The sequence below is a fragment of the Microcebus murinus genome, chromosome 22 (genome assembly GCF_040939455.1).
Source record: "Microcebus murinus isolate Inina chromosome 22, M.murinus_Inina_mat1.0, whole genome shotgun sequence".
NCBI lineage: Eukaryota > Metazoa > Chordata > Mammalia > Primates > Cheirogaleidae > Microcebus > Microcebus murinus.
Window position 1 is genome coordinate 12,582,997 of NC_134125.1, and position 22,162 is coordinate 12,605,158.

At 44.7% G+C, this 22,162-nt stretch overlaps 2 protein-coding genes across 5 annotated transcripts in view; one reads left to right on the top strand and one right to left on the bottom strand.

Moving 5' to 3' along the window:
• The first annotated feature begins 3,876 nt into the window (after window positions 1-3,876).
• Window positions 3,877-11,119, top strand: PEBP1 (phosphatidylethanolamine binding protein 1). Its single transcript, XM_012756475.2, has 4 exons — window positions 3,877-4,175; window positions 5,246-5,355; window positions 6,052-6,152; window positions 10,131-11,119. Exons 1-4 carry the CDS (start codon window positions 4,041-4,043, stop codon window positions 10,346-10,348), a joined length of 564 nt encoding a protein of 187 aa, XP_012611929.1. The 5' UTR covers window positions 3,877-4,040; the 3' UTR covers window positions 10,349-11,119.
• Window positions 11,120-18,395: 7,276 nt separating this feature from the next.
• Window positions 18,396-22,162, bottom strand: part of TAOK3 (TAO kinase 3) — a 173,403-nt gene continuing 169,636 nt past the window's right edge. For all 4 annotated transcript variants that reach the window (XM_012756477.3, XM_012756478.3, XM_075996609.1 and 1 more), the window contains 2 exons: window positions 21,067-21,249; window positions 18,396-19,654 (listed from right to left, as the gene is read on the bottom strand). In XM_012756477.3, the coding sequence (XP_012611931.1) occupies window positions 19,493-19,654; window positions 21,067-21,249 (345 nt within the window). In that variant the 3' untranslated portion in view covers window positions 18,396-19,492. The remainder of the gene's footprint in view (window positions 19,655-21,066; window positions 21,250-22,162) is intronic.

Sequence of the window (22,162 nt, forward strand, 5' to 3'; positions counted from 1 at the left end):
GAGATTTTATCAGGAAGTGAAGCTTTAGTGACCTGAACTTGAAACCAGCCAGATGATTTTGTTTAAGTTCATTTATTTTCTTACAATAATATCATATGCCAACTGTGTTCGGTGCTGTTTTAGGTGCTGGGAATGTGGCCAGTGCAGAAGAGAGATGACCCTCCTGGAGTTTATACTCAAGTCGGGTGGTGGTGTGGTTCGGATGATCAATTAGGAATCCCAAACGTTCTGAAAGTTAGGAAAGAGGAAGGACAGGATGGCTGTGGAGGCAGAAAACAGGGCATTTTCCCCAGGCCTGATGGGTGACAGAAGGTGCAAGTGAAGTTTAAGAAAAGTGAAGGTTGGCCGGGCGCGGTGGCTCATGCCTGTAATCCTAGCTCTCTGGGAGGCTGAGGCGGGTGGATTGCTCAAGGTCAGGAGTTCGAAACCAGCCTGAGCAAGAGCGAGACCCCGTCTCTACTATAAATAGAAAGAAATTAATTGGCCAACTGATATATAGAGAAAAAATTAGCCAGGCATGGTGGCGCATGCCTGTAGTCCCAGCTACTCGGGAGGCTGAGGCAGGAGGATCGCTCGAGCCCAGGACTTTGAGGTTGCTGTGAGCGAGGCTGACGCCATGGCACTCACTCTAGCCTGGACAACAAAGCGAGACTCTGTCTCAAAAAAAAAAAAAAAAAAGAAAAGTGAAGGTGGCGAGCGTTGAGGGTATGAGGGAAAAATGCTGCAGGATGCGGGAACAGCATGTGCAAAGGTCCAGAGGTAGAAAGACAAATTGGAACTGCAATAAATTGAGAGTGTTTGAGGAGAATAATGTGAAAAGGGAGGCAGTGAGGAGGTGGAAGGAGTCTGCAGGGGCTTGTTAACCGTCTGAACTTCATCCAGAGGCAACAGGGAGCCACAGAGGACTTTAGGGTGAAGTGGGGGGCAGGGAGTAATGTGTGGACTCACCTGATTTACATCTGAGAAAGATCTGGAGGATGGGCTAAAAGGGAGGAAGTAGTGGTCAAGGTGAGTGATATCAGGTGCCCTCATAGGGAGGGGACAGTTGCAGGGGGGAGAAGCAGACCCATTGAGGGTCATTGAGAAGGTTGAATTTGTAGGCCTGGTGACCAACTGCCTGTTGGGACAGAGAAGGGGTAAGAATGGTAGCAGGAGCAGAAATAATCTGGAATTTCTTTCCACCTTTCCAAAGGAGTTAGCATCCATCACCTACCTTCTCACAGCACTATCCCTGCCCTAAGCTTGAATGTGACTTTCCTGAAGTCACATGCAGAGTTAGCTGCAGACTCTGTTCAGGTTGTTCCCTGAGCCTGTCTTCTCTCTGGTGCTTCTGTAATTTTTTTTTTTTTAAGAGAGGGTTCTCACTATGTTGTCCAGGCTAACTTTATTTCTTCTTTTTTTTTTTTTGAAAAAAGCCCACTCTGTTGCCTGGGCTAGAGTGCTGTGGCATCAGCCTAGCTCACAGCAACCTCAAACTCTTGGGCTCAAGTGATCCTCCTGCCTCAGCCTCCCAAGTAGCTGGGACTACAGGCATGCGCCACCATGCCCAGCTAATTTTTCTATATATTTTTAGTTGGCCAATTAATTTCTTTCAATTTTTAGTAGAGATGGGGTTTCACTCTTGTTCAGGCTGGTCTCAAATTCCTGAGCTCAAAATGATCTGCCCACCTCGGCCTCCCAGAATGCTAGGAATACAAGTGTGAGCCACCGTGTGGGCCCAGGCTAGCTTTAAATTCCTAGGCTCAAGTGATTCTTTGGAATAGCTGAGAATACAGACACCTACCACCACACCCAGCTGTAATTTTCAATTTACTCGATGCCATTTGATTACTGTCTCTCCACTGCTAGACTATATGCTCCATGAGGGTGGAGATTGTTTCTCCTTTTGCTCACAAGGTTCTCAAATGCATTCATAAACAAAAGAACCAATAATCCTATCAGTTCTCCGTGGTTGAAGGCATTGCATACAGTCTGCACTCTGACACCTAACCTGCTGTGATTCATCCCCTTAAAGTACATAGTCTTTGACCTAATAAATTAATAAAAGCCCCAGTCTAAGGCTGGGCTGGAGTACCGTGGTGCCATCACAGCTCACTGCAACCTTGAACTCCTGGGCTCAAGCCATCCTCTTGCCTCAGCCTCCTAAGTATCTGGGACTACAGGCATGCGCCACTACGCTCAGACCACCATATGTTTCAAGATATATGTATAAGGGTGTTCATTTTAGTGGGTTTGTAAAAGGGAAAAAACCAAAACAGTAAATCTCCAATATCAAGAGGTTTGCTGAATAAACTATGGTGCACCTAGAGGAGAACAAGCCATTAAGATATTGAAGATTTATTTATTTATTTATTTTTTTGAGACAGAGTCTCACTTTGTTGCCCAGGCTAGAGTGAGTGCCGTGGCGTCAGCCTGGCTCACAGCAACCTCAAACTCCTGGGCTCAAGCGATCCTCCTGTCTCAGCCTCCCGGGTAGCTGGGACTACAGGCATGCGCCACCATGCCCGGCTAATTTTTTGTATATATATTTTTAGTTGGTCAATAAATGTATTTCTATTTTTGGTGGGGGGGGGTGTCTCACTCAGGCTGGTTTCGAACTCCTGACCTTGAGCAATCTGCCCACCTCAGCCTCCCAGAGTGCTAGTATTACAGGCGTGAGCCACCGCGCCCGGCCTGAAGATTTATTTATTTTTTTTTTTTTGAAGATTTATTTATTTATTTATTTATTTATTTTGAGACAGAGTCTCGCTTTGTTGCCCAGGCTAGAGTGAGTGCCGTGGCGTCAGCCTAGCTCACAGCAACCTCAAACTCCTGGGCTCCAGTGATCCTTCTGCCTCAGCCTCCCAGGTAGCTGGGACTACAGGCATGCGCCACCATGCCCGGCTAATTTTTTATATATATATCAGTTGGCCAATTAATTTCTTTCTATTTATAGTAGAGACGGGGGTCTCGCTCTTGCTCAGGCTGGTTTTGAACTCCTGACCTTGAGCAATCCGCCCGCCTCGGCCTCCCAAGAGCTAGGATTACAGGCGTGAGCCACAGCGCCCGGCCTGAAGATTTATTTTTGATACGGGTATTTTATAATGGCAGGGTAAAACGTAATTTTTTTGGTGAATAAACAGAACAAAATCATGTATATTGATATTATTTTTTCCACTGGAAAGATATACCCCAAATTATTACCGACGTTTATATCTAACTACTGTAGTAGAAGGGATTTTCACTTCCTTCGGTTGTTTTCTTTGAATTTTCTACAATGAACTTGTATTATTTCCTACCAAGAATTGAAAACAGACAACTTTTTGTTCCATTGCAGGAGTTAGCAATACCAAAGGCTTCCCTGGGGTCAAATCAGATAAGAACTATTAAATAATGCTCATTATGTTCAGCAAAAAGAAACCAGTTGGTGGCCACAGGGAGAGCAGTTTGGTTAGGAATAATAATTACAGTTTTCTCCCGAAAACAGTCATTTCTCAGGAATCTTGTGAGGACTAAGTAGTGGGTGGGGGAATCTTACATATGTGTAAATATACTCGTCCGCGGAGAAAATGCCAGAAAGTTCGCACAGGCGCTCTCACCAGATTACCAAAACAACACGTGAGCGCGCGCGAAAAAACAGGGACGCGAGGGGCATTGGACCCGCGTTAAGTGCAAGAGCAAAGCAAGGCCTTGGGGCTTCTGAATTGAGAAAGCGGAGGAAAGAATCAAAGAGGTAAGGAAGCCAAAAAGCAATCGTGGGGAGTGCAACTGCACCCCTTGAAACACGGTGTGCAGACCGAGGCACGGTCGATCGGCTGCACCTCGCAGCAGGTTGCATTGACCCGGGAGCCAGGCGCCCCGCGCTGCCCGGCTCGACCAATCAGAGGGCGCCGGGAGATGGGCGGGCGGCGGCGCGTGCGCATGCGCAAGCGCTCGCGTGGTCGCTGGGCCTGAGCCGCCTCCGGTCAGTTTGCGACTCTCTCGGGGACGCAGTTGCTGCTGCTGTTGCTGCAGCCGCCCCCAGCGCCCGTCCTTCCGCTGCGCGCCCGCTCGGCCTCGCCATGCCGGTGGACCTCAGCAAGTGGTCCGGGTCCCTGAGCCTGCAGGAAGTGGACGAGCGCCCGCGGCACCCGCTGCAGGTCACCTACTCCGGGTCGGCGGTGGACGAGCTGGGCAAAGTGCTGACACCCACCCAGGTACCCCCGGGCGGCGGCCCGAGGCTGGGGGGGAAGCCTGCGCAGGGAGCCCCGGCGGAGACGGGGCGGGTGGCGGGGGACCTGCCAGCAGCCCCCGAGGGCAGGGCCCGCGGAGCCCACGTCGCAGGTCTGGGGGCTTCCCCGAGCCCCGGGAACCCGGCCTGGGGCGTGGCGGGCCTGGCTCGGCTCGCGGGAGACATCGACCCACTTTCGCGGGGCTTGGAGACCCCGGGAGGGGCCTAGGCCGGAAACAGCCGGGACCCCGAGGACAGGGCTGCGGAGGGGCCCGTGCCCGGGCCGGAGTGGGATTCGGTCGCCCGGACGCCCCCACAGCCTCCGCTGGGGTCTCGGCATCTTAGGCCTCATTTTGGAGACTGAAAGCCCCACCCGAGACCCCGTGACGCATTATGTAACTGGCATCGCCCGGCGATTTCGCCTTTGTTCGGAGGCCAGGGGCGTCAGGCCACCCGAGGGCGAGTGCTTGTGCAGCTGGGAGGCCTGAGGGCAACGGCTCTGTTCCGCCAGTTGGCCTCTGACGCCCACGCCTGTGGCCACTCCGAGTGGAGAAAGTAGATTTCGCGATACCACTCCTACTTGTTGGCTAGGGAGGTCCTGGCAACGGTGTGAATAAACTTCCCTGACTGTTCGGTGCTTTGGATGTTTCCAGAGTTTGTTTCCAAACTCCTGCCAACCCCTCAGCACCTTGGCTTTTCTTGTTTTCTGTGCATTTTTAAATGTCCAGTTAATGCAGATTTTCACTCAGCAGGCCCCAAGTAACCTGCTGGTCACCAAATCCAGAGACCCTGTCAGTTCCAGACAATGAGAGGTTGGAATCCTAGCTCCACATCTTTCTGTTAATGACTTCCTGGGGTACTAGCCCCATATATTGTTGGGACTAAAATAAATAATGTATATAAAACTTCAGCTCCTGACTCTTATAGCGTCTATACAGGATAACTTTTATTAATAATCTATTCTGTTTTACCTTGTCGGAGACTGACACCATTGAAAGAGTGTTGGTTTCTTCTGCATTTCTGACCTTTCAGTTCCAAACTGGTTCCTTCCTTCAGGTTCAGAGCAGACCCACCAGCATTACGTGGGATGGTCTTGATCCCGATAAACTCTACACCTTGGTCCTCACTGACCCGGATGCTCCCAGCAGGAAGGATCCCAAATACAGGTGAGTTAGGGAAAGGTGGAGAAGAGCACATAGTGCAAGTATAATTTACTTGGTTAAGTCCCTTGCCATATGTGGAGAAGTGGACCTGGTTTGGGATGTCCACGCCCATGCTTCAGCTAGAATGTGCATTTTCCTGCCCTTTTTATCCCCTGGCACAGGAGTCTGTAAACTATACCTGAGAGCCAGGTCCACCTGTGGCCTGTTTTTGTACAGCCCCATGAGCTAAGAATGGTTTTTACATTTTTAAATGATTGGGGAAAAATGGAAATAAGAATAATACTTTGTGACATGGGAAAATTATATGAAATTTAAATTCCAGTATCTGCAAATAAAGTTATATTGGAACACAGCCACGTTGACTTATTTATGTCTCCTCTGTGGCTGCTTTCACGCTGCCACGGGAGAATTGAGTAGTTGCAACAGAGACAGTATGGCCCATAAAGCCTAAAACATTGACTCTCTGGCCTTTTGCCGAAAGTTTGCTGACTCCTGCCCTAGAAAATGTCAGTGGGAAGGTGGGGCTGGGTTCTCTCTTCTCCAGACAGACGAGCTTTGCTCTGACCAAGAAACCAGTGCCCGTCTGTCTCGTTCATGGCTGTGTTTTGGCACCGAGTGTGTGCTTGATACACATTTGCTGGCCGTGCAGTGAATGCATGCTAATCTGTAGTGCTGACAGTCCCGTGTTCTTCCACGCAGGGAATGGCACCATTTTCTGGTGGTCAACATGAAGGGCAACAACATCAGCAGTGGCACAGTCCTCTCTGATTACGTGGGCTCGGGGCCTCCCAAGGGCACAGGTCAGTAAACCCTGCATTTGGTGGGAGGCAGGAGGGAGCTCAGGTGCACGTCAGAATTGGCCCAAAGCATTTTTCTTTTATTTATGAGAGTCCTTACCTCACCTCTGAGATAGAAAGCAGCTCAGCTCACGTCCAGGGCAGTTGCCTTCCAGAGCACATTCAGACCTGCAGGAGCATCAGGTGGCTGGAATCTTGGGTTCTGGACAGACGGACCCTCTGCTTAGAATTGCATCTCAGCCCCTAGGCCTTTAGCAAGGAGAGAAGTCCATGAGGAGGAAGCGATGCTGCAGAATGCTTAGAATGGCTTTCTGGGGGGCTGCACATGGGTTGAACACGGTTAAGCCACATCAGGTCTATATCCTGCCTTTGCCCTACATAATCTTTGAGTTTCTAATTCCTGTAAAAAGTGTCAGAAATGATCATAGCTTCCAAATTAATTATGAAAAAATAGCCTTCCATTTCTCTTTATAGCTCCCTCTTTCCCCAAAAATCAGGCCAGGCGCGGTGGCTCACACCTGTAATCCTAGCACTCTAGGAGGCTGAGTTGGGCGGATCACTCAAGGTCAGGAGTTCAAAACCAGCCTGGGCAAAAGCGAGACCATGTCTCTACTAAAAATAGAAAAAAATTAATTGGCCAACTAAAAGAATATATAGAAAGAATTAGCCAGGCATGGTGGTGCATGCCTGTAGTCCTAGCTACTTGGGAGGCTGAGGCAGAAGGATTGCTTGAGCCCAGGAGTTTGAGATTGCCATGAGCTATGCTGACGCCACGGCACCCTGGCCCAGGCAACAGAGTTGAGACTGTCTCCAAAAAGAAAAAAATCTACTTTGGCATATTAAAAAGATTTGGAAGGTTTTAGTAGAACTATATTGAAGATAGACTGTGTTGTATCCTGTTATATATGATATATGTAAAATGTATGTAGATACATAAAGAGAGAGACTACTGTATTGAAACTCTCCAAGTTGGATAAATGCTGCCTAAGCTGGCGGTAGGGGATGCGTTGTAATTGCTTATGTGCATTACAGGATGTTTCCATTTGCTGGAACAAGGAGGCAGTAGCAGCAGGTGGAGCGTGGCAGAATACTAGCTTTTGTACACGGTGTCCAGCCATGAGTTGGTACGAAGAGGTACAAGAAGGGCCCTGACAAGGATGGCTGGTCATGGGCTCCTGTTTTATCGGTAGATTCAGAAGCTTCATTTGGCTTCTAGCCCTCAGTGCATTCATAACAGGAAGGTAAAGAAACAGGTTTCTCAGGGATCTGTTAAGTTCTCCAGGGCAGTTATAAAATTAGGCAGTTTAATTATGGGAAGTGTACACATGAGAATAAACCTATTCTCTCAAGTAGGAGCTTTGTTCTCATTAAAAAAAAAGCCTTAGCAATTCATTTTTTTTTTGCTTCCATATTCTTTTACTAAGGTATAACTTACATGTAATAAAATGCACAGATGATAAAGGTTCAGTCAATAAATTTGATCAATACATTTACCCATGTTAAGCACCAACCATTGGAAAGATAAAGATCAGCCACAAAGTTTTCATGTGACTTTTTTTCTTTTTCTTTTTTGAGACAGAATCTCACTCTGTTGCCTAGGCTAGAGTGCCATGACGTCAACCTAGCTTATAGCAAACTCAAAGTCCTGGGCTCAAATAATCCTTCTGCCTCAGCCTCCCGAGTAGCTAGGACTAAAGGCGTGCGCCACCATGCCCAGCTAATTTTTTCTATATATTTTTAGTTAGTCAATTTTTTTCTATTTTTAGTAGAGATGGGGTCTTGCTCTTGCTCAGGCTGGTTTCGAACTCCTGACCTTGAGCGATCCTCCTGCCTTGGCCTCCCAGAGTGCTAGGATTACAGGAGTGAGCCACCTCGTCTGGCCTTCATGTGACCTTTTTACTTAAATTCCCCCAGAGCTAACCGTTTTCTGACTCCTGTCTCCATAGATTACTTCTGCTATTTTTGTATTCATAAGTAGTATGCTTTTTTTTGTTTTTTTTTTTGTGACTGGTCTCTTTCAAGATAATGTCTGTGAGATTTATCCACATATTGTATCAGTCGTCATTCCTTTTTCCTTGTGAGCATGCCACAGTTTGTTTATCCATCCTCCTGCCTAGGGTCATTTGGGTTGTTTCCAGTATTTGGATATTATCAATAATGCTGCCATATACATTCTTGTCATTTTGTGGGCGGGTGTTTCCATTTCTCTTGGGTGAACACCTCGGAGTAGAATTGTTGGGTTTATAGAAATTGCTCAAGAGTTCTCCAGAATGTTTGGAAACTTTACCCTCTAATCAGCAGAATATAGAAGGTAAAGTAGATCCGTATATGATTCATAGCTCCATGTCAGGATTAGATGATGTCAGTCTTACGATTATAGACATTCCAGTGTGTAAAATGGTACCATGTTGTGGTTTTATTGTCCATCACCCTGTTGACTAATGATTTTGGGCCTCTTATGTTCTTTTTGATCATTCCTGTATCTTTTGTAACTTGCTTTTTAAAATAACTTTTAACTTTGGTAAAAACATACAATTTACCATCTTAACCATTTTTACTAAAGTGTACAGAATAGTAGTGTTAGTACATTCACATTGTTGTGAACAGATCTCTAGAACCTGTTCATCTTCCCCAAACAGACTCTGTCCCATTGAATAACAGCTCCCCATTCTCCCTCCCTCCCTCCCCAGCCCCTGGTAACCACCATTCCTGCGTTCTGTTTCAGTGCATTTGACGACTTTAGATACCTCTTGGAAGTGTACAGTATTTGTCTTTTTGTGACTGCTTTTTCAGTTAGCATAATGTCCTCAGGGTTCATCTCTGTTGTAGCATACGTCAGACTCTCGTTTCTTTTTAAGGCTGAATAATATTCCATTGTATATATAAACCACATTTTGTTGATCCATTCATCCATCGGTAGATATTTCATTCCCTTCCAATGCTTGGCTATTGTGAATAGTTGTGCATTGAACATGCGCGTACAAGTATTTAAACAACTTCTAAAAAAATAACTTTTTTGGCTGGGTATAGCAGCTCATGCCTGTAATCTCAGCATTTTGGGAGGATTGCTTGAGGGACAGGAGTTCGAGATCAGCCTGGGCAACATAGCAAGATCCTGTCTTTACAAAAAGTGGGACAAAAAGTTAGTTGGGTGTGGTGGCATGTGCCTGTAGTCCTACCTAGTTGGGGGGCTGAGGCAGGAGGATTGCTTGAGCCCGTGAGTTTGAGGCTGCAGTGAGCTGTGATCACACTACTGCACCTCAGGCTGGGCTAGAGAGCAAGACTTTGTCTCTAAAAAATAAGATAAAATAAAAAATAACTATTTTCCAAAATAAAAGCTCATAGTACCTATTTGCATCCGGTACTTAATTGAAGCTTGTAGAAAACTGCATAGTTAATAGGGTGCTTGCTGGCTGGTTTAAAACATTTTTTGCCACTGAGTGGCTAAAGTGAGTTTGGGTCACTTCAAAGCAGGTCTGTAGTCTTCTAAGGAAGTAAATTTTGGGGGTAGAAAGAGAATGTTCTCCCCTTTTAGCCTGGGCAGGCTTGACTGTGGTGTGATGGGCACTGGGTCAGTGGTCCGCTGTGTCCTTCATCTGTCCTCACACCAGACAGGAGCAAGTTGGGCTTTCTGGTGGGGCTGGTGGGGGCCGACTTGAGCTAGGCAGGGAGTCTGGAGTGGGCTGAAGGAGGAGCCAAAGGAGGCTTCTTGGCTCCAGGGGTGGGCAGAGGCCAGATTCTGCAGGTTGTTAGAGGCTGGAATGAAGGGTTTGGACGTGACACGACTTGCAGCAGGGAGCCATCGGGTGACTTTCAGCAGGCAGCGACCTGGCTCTTTCTACCTCTCAGGGCCCTCAGTGTCGCCCTTGTAAATGGGGTGGTCTGAATCCCTCCATGTTGAAAGATTTGATGAAAACAGGTCATGTTTCCATCTCAGATGCCCAGCTGTGTATACACCTTCCTTTCTGCCTCTCCCTCCAGGCCTCCACCGCTACGTCTGGCTGGTTTACGAGCAGGACAGGCCGCTGAAGTGTGACGAGCCCATTCTCAGCAACCGATCCGGAGACCACCGTGGCAAATTCAAGGTGGCGTCTTTCCGTAAAAAGTACGAGCTCGGGGCCCCGGTGGCCGGCACGTGCTACCAGGCTGAGTGGGATGACTATGTGCCCAAACTGTACGAGCAGCTGTCTGGGAAGTAGGGGGAAGCCTGGAGACGTGAGCTGCCCCAGAGGCCCCGAGCAGTGTTCTCCAGTTCAGTGTTGCATGTAGCTCTCCCCTCTCTCCCGCTCCCCTTCGCACAGGCGAGAACTGAGCAGTCCGATAGTGGTTCAGGGTGACTTTTCCTACTGCCTCTCCTTCGTAATTCTAGATAGCTGCACACCCTGGTTTGTGTTTTGATCAAATTTGAATTTCATTTAGGGAGATATTTTGGTACCACGATGGGGTCATCAAATTAATGTTAAGAACAGCAACCCAGATTTAAAGAAGGAAAAAATCTAAGTACAAAGACCAGGACCAGGTCTACAGTAATAAAGCATCAAAGAATCTTTAAGGGAAGCTAAAAAAATACAATAAAAGGGATCGGTTGCTTCTGCCTTTGTGATCCTGAGTCCAGAATTGTGCGTGACAGCATCTTCTGAGACGTTCTGTCACAACCAGAGGCTGACATCGAGGCTAATCCTCAACACAGCACATCTCAGATGGCTTAATAGGTGTGAGTGTCCTGCTGTGGCCCCTGGAAGAGCAGTCCTGGAAAAAGCTGTAGGGGGACTGGCTGTGCTGTTGTGAGGTGTGGCCATCCAGGCAGGCAGCACTGCTAGCTGACTGGTTATCGGCAGGCCCTAAATCTGTGTCTGAAAAATCCATCACTCTTCATTGGGTAAGAAAAGCTGGTTTGGAGTTGCTGAATGTTGTGTTAATTCTGCTGTTTGCTTGTAGTTGAATAAAAATAAAAACCTTGAATGAATGAACCAGGCTTCCAGATACTTTGTCCTGTTGGGTATGGGTTTCATAAACACGGGAATTCAAGAGATGGGCTCTTCAAGGTGAGTGGGCCCTTTCCCCGACCAGCAGTTACAACTGGGGCTTGTTCCAGGGACCATCTGGAGGGTCCGTGCCTCTACGTCATTCAAACTGGAGGTTTTTAAAAAATCATAAAACTTCAGGCCAAGTCATCTTGCTCCAAAAGCCCGTGCGTTTCTTACAAGTGGTTCTTTCAACCTGAGACTGATGTTTTAAAGGAGCTGGTTGAAAACCTTCCCTCTTGGTGCGGACACCGTCATAATGCCTACAACGGCCGGCACCTCTCATTGTTCTGATGTGTTATCCACAGAGAATCGGCACCAAAGAGGTGTGCAGGGGAGGAGGGCAGGAAGGTCACCGTTTGATGCCATCTGATGTACCAAAAGAAAGCAAAGCAGGTGTTTGAAGGTGCACACCGCTCCAAGTTGCTCTCTGATGGAGCAGGGGATGCTGAATCAGGCCTGACAGGTGTGACAGGGCTGGGCCTTCCCCCACCTTGCAGTGCAGTACTTTCTTCCCTTAACAAAATGTTGGAAACGCTGCCTCATGTAATCTCTGGGGGCAGATGAGGTAGGTAGAAGTTTTTGTAACTTTAAGGTTTTAGAATTCATTTTTTAAATAAGATTTTTTTTTTTTTTTTTTTTTTGAGACAGAGTCTCGCTTTGTTGCCCAGGCTAGAGTGAGTGCCGTGGCGTCAGCCTAGCTCACAGCAACCTCAAACTCCTGGGCTCGAGTGATCCTTCTGCCTCAGCCTCCCGGGTAGCTGGGACTACAGGCATGCGCCACCATGCCCGGCTAATTTTTATATATATATATCAGTTGGCCAATTAATTTCTTTCTATTTATAGTAGAGACGGGGTCTCGCTCTTGCTCAGGCTGGTTTTGAACTCCTGACCTTGAGCAATCCGCCCGCCTCGGCCTCCCAAGAGCTAGGATTACAGGCGTGAGCCACAGCGCCCGGCCTAAATAAGATTTTTTTTAAGGTGAACTATCCTGTTGACCTTAAAAATAAATGGACAGGCCGGGCGCGGTGGCTCACGCCTGTAATCCTAGCTCTCTGGGAGGCCGAGGCGGGCGGATTGCTCAAGGTCAGGAGTTCAAAACCAGCCTGAGCAAGAGTGAGACCCCGTCTCTACTATAAATAGAAAGAAACTAATTGGCCAACTGATATATATATTAAAAATTAGCCGGGCATGGTGGCGCATGCCTGTAGTCCCAGCTACTCGGGAGGCTGAGGCAGAAGGATCGCTCGAGCCCAGGAGTTTGAGGTTGCTGTGAGCTAGGCTGACGCCACGGCACTCACACTAGCCTGGGCAACAAAGCGAGACTCTGTCTCAAAAAAAAAAAAATAAATAAAAAAAAATAAATGGACAAAGTAATATATTTCTGTTCTGAGTAAAAAAAAAAAAAAAATACATGCACATGGTTAGACTAAACAGAATACGAAGAAAATGCCTTTCACCTTCCATGTAGTTTCTCCTCAGTGGCAGTTACTGGTTTCTTGTGTTTTCTTCCAAAAGAAAATATACATATTGGCACATACCAACACATTTTTTATTTTTTGGAGACAGTTTCATTCTGTCACCCAGGTGAGTACCATGGCATCATCATAGCTCACAGCAACCTCGAACTTCTGGGTTCAGGCAATCATCCTGCCTCAGCTTCCCGAGTAGCTGGGATTACAGGCACACACCACCACGCCCAGCTAATTTTTTCTATTTTTAGTAGAGATGGGGTCTTGCTCTTGCTCAGGCTGTTCTCGAACTCCTGACCTCAAAGGATACTCCTGCCTTGGCCCCGCCAGAGTGCTAGGATTACAGGCGTGAGCCACTGCACCTGGCCTGAAATACTCACTTTTATGAATGTTCCATAATATATTTAACCAGTCCTCTAGTCCCCTACTACGATGTTTAGATTATTTCTGGTTATTTGCTATTATAAATAGTGATACAGTGAACATTTTTTATATGTATAAAATATTTTTGCAAGTAATTTTGTAGGGTAAATTTTAAGTATTTAAATAATTAGGTCAAAGGGTATATACATTTTCAATTCTATTTAATAATACTAGGAACTGCCCTCCAAAAAGATAACACAGGTTATATTTATGTCAGTAGAATATGAAAGTACCTGCCTTTACATACCCTCATCAGTCTGCATTTAAACATTTTGACAGTGGATGTTTACATATATTTAAAATCATGTACTATTTTTACAAGACTTTTGCTAATCATAAGTACTTTGTCATATAGTCTGAAGATGAATGAGGAACTATAGTAATCTTAGCTTCCTTGTGTAAAACAGATGATGTGGACTCAAATGATTCAGAAAAAGGTGAATAATCCATCCAAAGAAGGTAAAGTATATGCAGAAGAAATTCACATAAAAAATATACACAGGAAAAAACATATTAGTAACCTTAGAAACGGGGATACCATATTTCACCTATTGAATTGGAAGGTGACATGAGTTTGCTCAAGGGCACCTCGCTAGGAAGGGGATACTGTGGTTCTGAACCCAGCCGTGGCCTCAAAGCCCAGTTCATCACCACCATACCTGGCCATAAATTCCAGCCTCCTCATTTGAGAAAACAGGCTGGAGGGTCAGCTATCTGCCTTATTTATAATACCTCCCAGGGTTGTTAGGGAGATGTGATTTAGCGAATAATTAATATATGTAAATGATTAATAGAAAAAATTAGCTGGGCATGGTGGCACATGCCTGTAGTCCTAGCTACTTGGGAGGCTGAGGCAGGAGGACCATTTGAGCCCAGGAGTTGAAGGTTGCTGTGAGCTAGACTGATGCCACAGCACTCTAGCCCAGGCAACAGAGTGAGACTCTGTCTCAAAAAAAAAAAAAAAAAAAAAAAAAATATATATATATATATATGTAAATGATTAAACTTGACCTGATGGGTGTAGGAACAAAGTACAAAAGCCCGGTTTCCTGGCTATGTGTTTCCCATAGTGTGTTTATATGGGTTTAGAATGAAGAGGTAGGATCGACTGTATCATAGGGCTTAGCAGCCCCACCAGAACCCAGTATTTCTAACGTCTCTGAAACCTTAGGAACTGCTCAGCATCCTGACTTCACAGCAGAACATAATAGGTAACACCTCAATTACACCAGACGCCCTAAATTACACCCTGATGAACAGATGAGAACAAGTCCCCAAAACATAGGATTGGTATATCCAAATATTCAAACGCAACAGTACATGACCCAGGTCCTCTTCTGGGGTCAGGGAGCAAAGGACTTCTGTTCTTAAGTTGGTGCAAAGTCAAACAGTCTCAGTGTCTACTGAAAAGCCTTCAGCAGTTTGCAGTTGCTTCTGGGATGCAGACCAGACCTTTAACATAACCTGTAAGGCTTTGTACGATCAGAGCCCTCCATTTGCCTGCTTAGCTTCCTGCCACTTGTCATCTCGTAAACTCCAAACTTGCTGGCTGCCTCTCAGGACCCTCAAACATGCCTGGCTACTTGCTGATCTCGTCCTTTACAAATGCTGCCTGGAATTGTCTTGAAGTCAATTTTAGTTGATACTAAGATCCATTTATTTTCAATTTATCTGTGTCTTTATATTTTGTCTGTCTCTAAGAGGCGGCCTATAGTCCTTTTTTATCCACTCGATCAATCTCTGCCTTTTAACTGGACTGTTTAGAGACCATTAAGTTTTTTTTTTTTTTTTTTTTTTTGAGACAGGGTCTCCATGTTGTTGCCCAGGCTAGAGTGCAATGGCATCATTGTAGCTCACTGCAACCTCCAACTCCTGGGCTAAAGCAATCCTCCTGCTTCAGCCTCCCGAGAAGGTGGGACTACAGGTGTGCACCACCATGCCCTGCTACGTTTTCTATTTTTTTGTAGAGCCGGGGTCTCGATGTCTTGCTCAGGCTGATCTTGAACTGGTGGCCTCAAACAGTCCTCCAGCCTGAACCTCTCAAAGTACTAGGATTACAGGCTTGAGCCACCACACCTGGCCTTAGATAACATTTAATGTAATTATTGATATGGTGGGTTTTAAGTTTACTATGTTTTCTGTTTATTCTTGTTTTAACAAATAAGCCTTTTAATTTGATTACTTCTATAATGACGAAAAAAATTTTAAAAAGCTCTGTCCTCCCTTTCCTGCTTCCTTTTGGATTATTAGAATATTTTGTCTTTTGGATTTTTGGCTATTACTCTTTGGGCTATTACTCTTTTTGGCAGGTGCTCTAGGGATTAAAATAAAACTAATTTTTTAGTCTTCTTAGAATAAAAATTGTACTATTGCAAGTAAAATGTAGAGGTCTTGCAACCATATAGATACTTTACCCCCCACATTTATGTTATAGTTGTCAGAGATACTATGTTTACATACATTAAAACCCTCAGTTAAAATTTTTGTTTTCAAAAACTGTATATACAAAGACAAGAAGAAAAAATAGCCGTTTATATTTATCCAGATATTTACCATTTCTGTTGCTCTTACTTCATTCCCAAAGATCCAAATTTCCTTCTGGCATCATTTCCCTTCAGTATGAAGAATTTCCTTTAGCATTTCTTGGAGATCAAGTCTGTTGGGTATAAATTATCTTAATTTTTCTTCATCTGAGAATGGTTTTACTTCACTTTCATTCCTGCCTAGGTTGCTTCTCCATAATCTTGCTTTTATTTCTAAGTGTCCTCATGGAGTTGCTTTTGCATTTTGTCTAGCTTTTAGCTGTCATCAGCAGGGGAGACTCAAATTGCTATGCCAAACTAGAATAATTAAAATGTGTTTTTTTTTTTATCTGACCACTTCTATGGCAAAATATACTACTACATTAACTATAGTAGCAATATTATATGAGCATGTTTCCAGTTGCCCAGGAATACTCTTTTCCAATAGATACACAAGCAAATAATTACAGTTGGTGGTAAATTCAAGAAATACATTCTTTTACCCAGTTAATTAGACATCACTGATAAGCATTCTCTGACACCCCCTATGACTGGAATTATGGAGTTCTTTTAAACTCCTGGTAGCACCCAACACTTGGATTGTCATGGCCCTTCTTAGTCAATGTTGATTAATCTAGTTCGTTCTTCATTTACTTCTGTCTCACTGGAGATTTAAACCATGAGCCTCCAGCACAGTGCCAACCTCATCCATCTCATTTATTGTTATGCCCCCAGGCGCACAGTAGATGCTCAGTAAATATTTTTTGATGGAATGAATAATGTATGCTGGTCCTGGCACTTCAGATTTCCCTTACCCTTCCCGACTTTTTCCTTTACTGATAGCATTTATCATCATATATTTAGTTTTAGAGATGGGGTCTGACTCTGTAGCCCAGGCTGGAGTACAGTGATGCTATCATAGTTCACTGCAGCCTCAACTCCTGGGCTCAAACAATCCTCCTGCCTTAGACTCCTGAGCAGTTTGGACTACAGGTGTGCACCATCACCATGCCTGGCTTTTTTATTTTTGTAGAGACAGGGTCTTGCTGTTGCCCAGACTGCTCTCAAACTCCTGTGCTCAAGCTATCTTCCTGCCTCAGCCTTCCAAAGTACAGATGTGAACCACCACACCAGGCCCAGATCATTTACTTATCATAATTATTGTCTGTTACCAGTTTCCTCCCACCCCTAATGTGAGCTCCATTAGGTTAGCATCTTCACCTGTTTGAGATAAAACGGTGTATCAAGCATCAACAGTGAGACAAGCTAGCACAGTGCAACATATAAGGTACTCAGTCAATATTCACCGAATGAACAATTGCAAATCAAAGGTAAGCAGCCCTTCCTTACTAATTATGCATGACAAACCTGTAATAATTCTTTTAACTCAGGGGAGTTTAGTACATGCTGGAAGAATCTAGGACACTGGCTGTCCCCTCTGTCACAGCACCTCTATCCTACCTATTCTCTTGCTACCATCCTCATCCCTGTTTTCCTCACAGCCTCCTCAGGCAGGAACTGGGAGTTATAAGACTCGGTCTGTACCAGGTGTTAGGAGCAGGGACCCACATTCCTCCTTTCTGGCAACTCTGCCCTGGGACACACCACTGACAAACTTGTGGACAGGGAACTTTTATAAAGGTAGCAGCTATACTCTCACAGATAGGGCCTTTTCACAGGCTAGCTAGACATTTTTCCCCATAGAGAGAAATGAATGAAACAGACTATAGAAAGTTTTCCTGCCTTTCTGATGACTAGATGTCCTTTTGGACAGTGTGGGTTCTGGAAATTGGACAGGTCTTGATTCAGACTCACCCTGCCACTCAGCCTGGACTCAGCTCATGTCTTCATCTGTAAAATGCTAACGTAGTGTCCCATCACATGGTAAGCATAGCATGCAATGCAAGTTACCTATTTTTCTTAGATAATTATGTATCTTTCTAGCCATTTCCAATATTATTTTTAGATGTACCTAATATAGAAACTTCAATAAACTGATAACTATAAAAGATTTCAGGGCTGGGGTTTACCCATGTTGCTAGTTGTTTCTGTCCGTCATAGTGAACATGACGGGGGGCACATTTGTCTGTGATAACTGAACGTCCTGTAGCATGTAAGAATGATCTTAGGGTTGTTATTCTCACGACCAATTTTCAATGTCCAGGACTTTTGGCCCTAAGAATACGAGATCTTATTGTCCTGACCCCAAAATCATAGCCCAGAAGTTATATTTTTTATATCTCATTGTTATACATATAAAATTATTCTAATAAAAGCACAGTATGAGGGGAGGGGGACCTGTTATTACGCTGGGTTCATTTCAAATATTTGGTTATAACACCTTCTCCATAGCCTGCTTTCTTAAAGGGTGCTTAACTTCTCACAGCCACACCTGCTCCTACGCACGACTGGCACCTGGGGGGGGGGCAGGGTGTGTGTGCACACGTGTGCCTTTTTCTATTCTTAAGGGAAAAAAGGTACAGTCGGCCAACTGCTTGCCCACTTCAAACAGTGCAACATATTCAGCCCTGTAGAACTTGGAAGACACAACTTTACCTGAAAACGCTGAATGGCTCTTCCTGGAGCCTCTGAGGCCGTGGAGAACAGTCTCAGGAGGGCGGCTCTCCCTCGGAGTTAGTAGCTGGGGAACCTAGAAGGGAAATCTCCTGCTACAATAACACAGCAAGGCGATGTGATGAACACTTTTATTTACAAATATAATTAAAAGCTCTGACAGTTATCATGCTCTTCCTCGGAACCTGAAAAATGTTTTGTTTTTAAAGTGCATGCAAAAGAAGTAAAGCCTTTTTTTTTTCATCATTTTTTATTGTAAGAAAATACACAGTTTGAAAGTGTGAATAATGCAATATTTATGACCAAGATATGGGACTTAGGAAAGGGAAAGGGAAATAAAGAAAAAGATCAAGATGATCTGATTGAGAGACAGTGTTGAACTCCAAATACTGAATTGGAAAAAGGAGGAAGGTGGGGAGGAACAGGAGGAGGAAGTAAAAAAATTTGATCAGAGAAACAGTTAAAATACAATATGAAAATAAGTAATACCTCTCCTTAAATTCCTTCTATACACAAAATACACGATTTGCCAAAGCCCAATTTGTGCTACTGGGATTCTGTGAGCTCCTTAAGTGTATTCACATCCTCTGCAACAGCAGAAAATGATTATGATACAATCAGAATATGCTGAAGACAAGTTAAACTCTTGCCAGCAGGTTCTTAAAAATCACAAGATCTCTTCACCCCACCCACCCCACCCATCCCCAAAAAAGTAATAATATGTCACCACTGATATGTACATCACAATTAGTTTCTGTAAAATGTATCAAATTTTCAATCTTTAATAAAACTTTGTTTTTTTTTTTTATTCCTGATGAATAAATACCAAAAAAATAAAATAAAATAAAATAATGCAGCAGCTAGTTAAGGTGTAAGGCTGCGGATATTGTGTCTCTCTCCCCCTTGGCATTTATTATTATTTTTTTTCTTTTTTTGCTTTACTTTCAGATTGGTGGTAATGAGCGATTGCTTAAAGCGATATACATCCACTTTTTTTTGTTGTTGTCGTTGTTGGTTTATTGGTTTTGTTAAAACTGTCTCCAAGGTTTTCACTGAAACATTTTGAATCACATCAATACTGTGACGTGTACTATGAATAGAAGAGATGGCCAGGTTGTGGCCAGCACTGAAAGTTGACACGGGGGGAGGAAAGGGGCCCCTGATGGAGTAAGAATAAACAGGCACTAGTCCGACACGATGTCAGTAAGAGTAAGAGAGAGAGAGAGTGAGAGCAACGCCCGTTAAAATGGGGAATGTGGTTTTGCAAGGGTCTGAATTTTTTTCTGTTTTCTTTTTTTTTTTTTTGTAAATGGCAAAAAAATTTAATCTCATCTATAGTCCTCCTTAGGAAAATCTAATGTAACCAAATTCCCAAATCCCATTCTGAGGCTCTCCATGTCAAAAGTTTCGATCTCTCGCTCTTGCCTTTCCAGTAGGTACTTTATTCTCTCGCTGCGTTCCTTCTGAAGGGCAGCCAGCTCCTCTTCAATCTGCAATAAGCACAACGAGCAGTTCTTAATGGAGAGGGTCTCCCAACAGGCACCAGCGTGCACAAACATCACGCACACACACATGCGCACACATGCAGGAACTAAGAGTGAGCTAGACTGAGGAAGGCCAGGCCAGGAGAGTCCTGAGATAAACATATCTAATCTATTATATTTAAAACTTGCTCACAAGAATAAAAATGTTTGGGGCCCACCTGGGGCTGGCAATGCCATTCTAGCAAGCCAAGCAGCTGGGCTGATCTAGGTCAGTGTCCTGTCTTAGCAGGAGTTGGCTCAGGAGGAGCTAAGAGACACTCAAGCACAATTAGATTGTGCTGCTTTCCCATAGAGAGCCAAATGCCTCCTGGGTCATTAGTAATTTAGTTCTGGAACGGGAGCTGGGAAAATAGTCTGTTACATTGGTGTCAGGGAACTACTAGGAGAAAGTGCAAATAACTGGTTAAGCAAATAAAGGCTTAACAGCTTTGAGATGCTTTATGAAAACTTTCCTACTGCATATTCCTCAGACTATCCAAAGCAATGAATATTTCAATTGGGATAATATTTATTATGCATGGCAATATCCACCTATCTTCATTTTAATTTTTTAAAATGTGCCCTGCTGGTGATTTCTCTTGGTTTAAAAATAGCCAAAAGGCCGGGTGCGGTGGCTCATGCCTGTAATGGGAGCACTCTGGGAGGTCGAGATGGGTGGATCATTTGAGCTCAGGAGTTTGAGACCAGCCTGAGCAAGAGCAAGATCCCGTCTCTACCAAAAAAAAAAAATAGAAAAAAATTAGCTGGATAACTAAAAATACATAGAAAAAATCAGCCGGGCCTGGTGGTGCATGCTTATAAGTTGCAGCTACTTGGGAGACTGAGGCAAGAGGATTGCTTGAGCCCAGGAGTTTGAGGTTGCTGTGAGCTAGGCTGATGCCATAGCACTCTAGCCCGGGCAACAGAGTGAGACTCTGTTCTCTAAATAAATAAATAAAAATAAAACAAAATAAAAAATAGCCAAAAAGCCAAATCTGCATTTGGCTTCCTCATGCTGTGTGGCAGCCATGCTATCAGCTCACTGTACCTTTCACATGTCGTATCAACACCCCCCCGACCCAGCAACCCATGCCATCCCTCTGGCTGTGAAGGGTGAAGGTTTCCTAGCACAGCAACAGAAAGGCTTAGGATGTAGGGTCAGAATTATGAAAGTAACTTAACTGTTTTGAGCCTCAGTGCCTTGGCCTGTAGAACGGGGGCACAATGCCTACCTTTCAAGAGTATTAGGAGCATAAAGCAGGTAGTAAATGAAAAGTGCCTAGTTTAATCCCTAACTACAGAGGGATCCATAAGTGGCAGTCCCCTTGGCTGCATCCCCCCGCCCCAGCTGAATGGGATCCCCAGAACCGCTCTCGTACCTTCTGCTCAAGATGTGCTCTGCGCAGAGACACCCTCTGCTCTAGCTTCTGGAGCTCGCGTTCATGTTGTGCCTCTGTTTGCATCTTGATTTTGCTCTGGTAGGCATTGAGAAGCTCCATTTCCTGCTGGAGCTGTAGCCTCAAGGCCTGGCATTCTGCTTCTTGAGCCTCATCTAGCCGTAACTGTGGGCACAGAAGACACACACTGTAATGTACCCCTCACTTACAGCCACTGGTGACCACTGGAAGAGGCTTCCTTCTTTGGATTGAAATGGGTCCCCTCAAAAAAGCATATGACCTGGGTACATTCAGAATTAGGAATCAAAAACAGTAAAGTCTGTCCAATGGGCTACAAAGTACTAAAAATACAGTATTTTCAGGATGGTCTGAAAGCATAGCAGCACGTGTCAGGAAGGCTACACACGCCAGGGATTAAGCCCCATGGGCTTTGGAGGTAGACTCCTGAGACTGTTGGAAGGATTAAATGAAAAGAATTCATATAAAATCCTTGGTATAGTTCTCAATGCATACTAAGTGTCCAATAAACAGTAGCTGTTATCATTATTTTGGTTTTGACTAGACCATTTCCTTATTTAGACGTCTATAGCCCTAAAATCACTGAGATATGCTTAGCTCTAAAAAAAGGAATCCAACATCCATAAAACTTGAGGAATATACCTCAGTACTATTATCCTCTTAGCAGTAATGTTGGCCCCTGTTGTTGACTATACAAGTTATCCTGTGAGCAAGCCAAATCAAAACTCAAGTGGTTCAAAATCTCTTTGCCATAGACAGTAGGTAGCTGAACTTTGTCTTACACACCAAGATACCCAGATCCTGTGTGGGGAGTGGACCAAGCCAACCAGCAGAAATGCCAACCTTTCAACTGGCAGAGTTGAAGGTTTTGGGCCATTAGCAGTACTATGTTTAGGGAGGATGACCCCCTTGTCCCCGGCTTGGTTTTGTCCAGATTTAGCAGGCCCTCAGTTTGACTAAGAACTATAAAATTAGAACCCTTGAATCAGACAGTTCTGTCTACCTGGAGTTTATCTGCATGTTTCCATATAGACCCCTTTGCCAAAATACTTACTCTCCA

What these genes read in the sequence shown, in the direction of transcription:
- PEBP1 (XM_012756475.2), top strand. Translation starts at nt 4,041, where the DNA reads ATGCCGGTGGACCTCAGCAAGTGGTCCGGGTCCCTGAGCCTGCAGGAA. An exon ending in AGGAAGGATCCCAAATACAG is followed by an intron (nt 5,356 to 6,051) that starts GTGAGTTAGGGA and finishes TCTTCCACGCAG; the next exon opens with GGAATGGCACCATTTTCTGG. An exon ending in GGGGCCTCCCAAGGGCACAG is followed by an intron (nt 6,153 to 10,130) that starts GTCAGTAAACCC and finishes CTCTCCCTCCAG; the next exon opens with GCCTCCACCGCTACGTCTGG.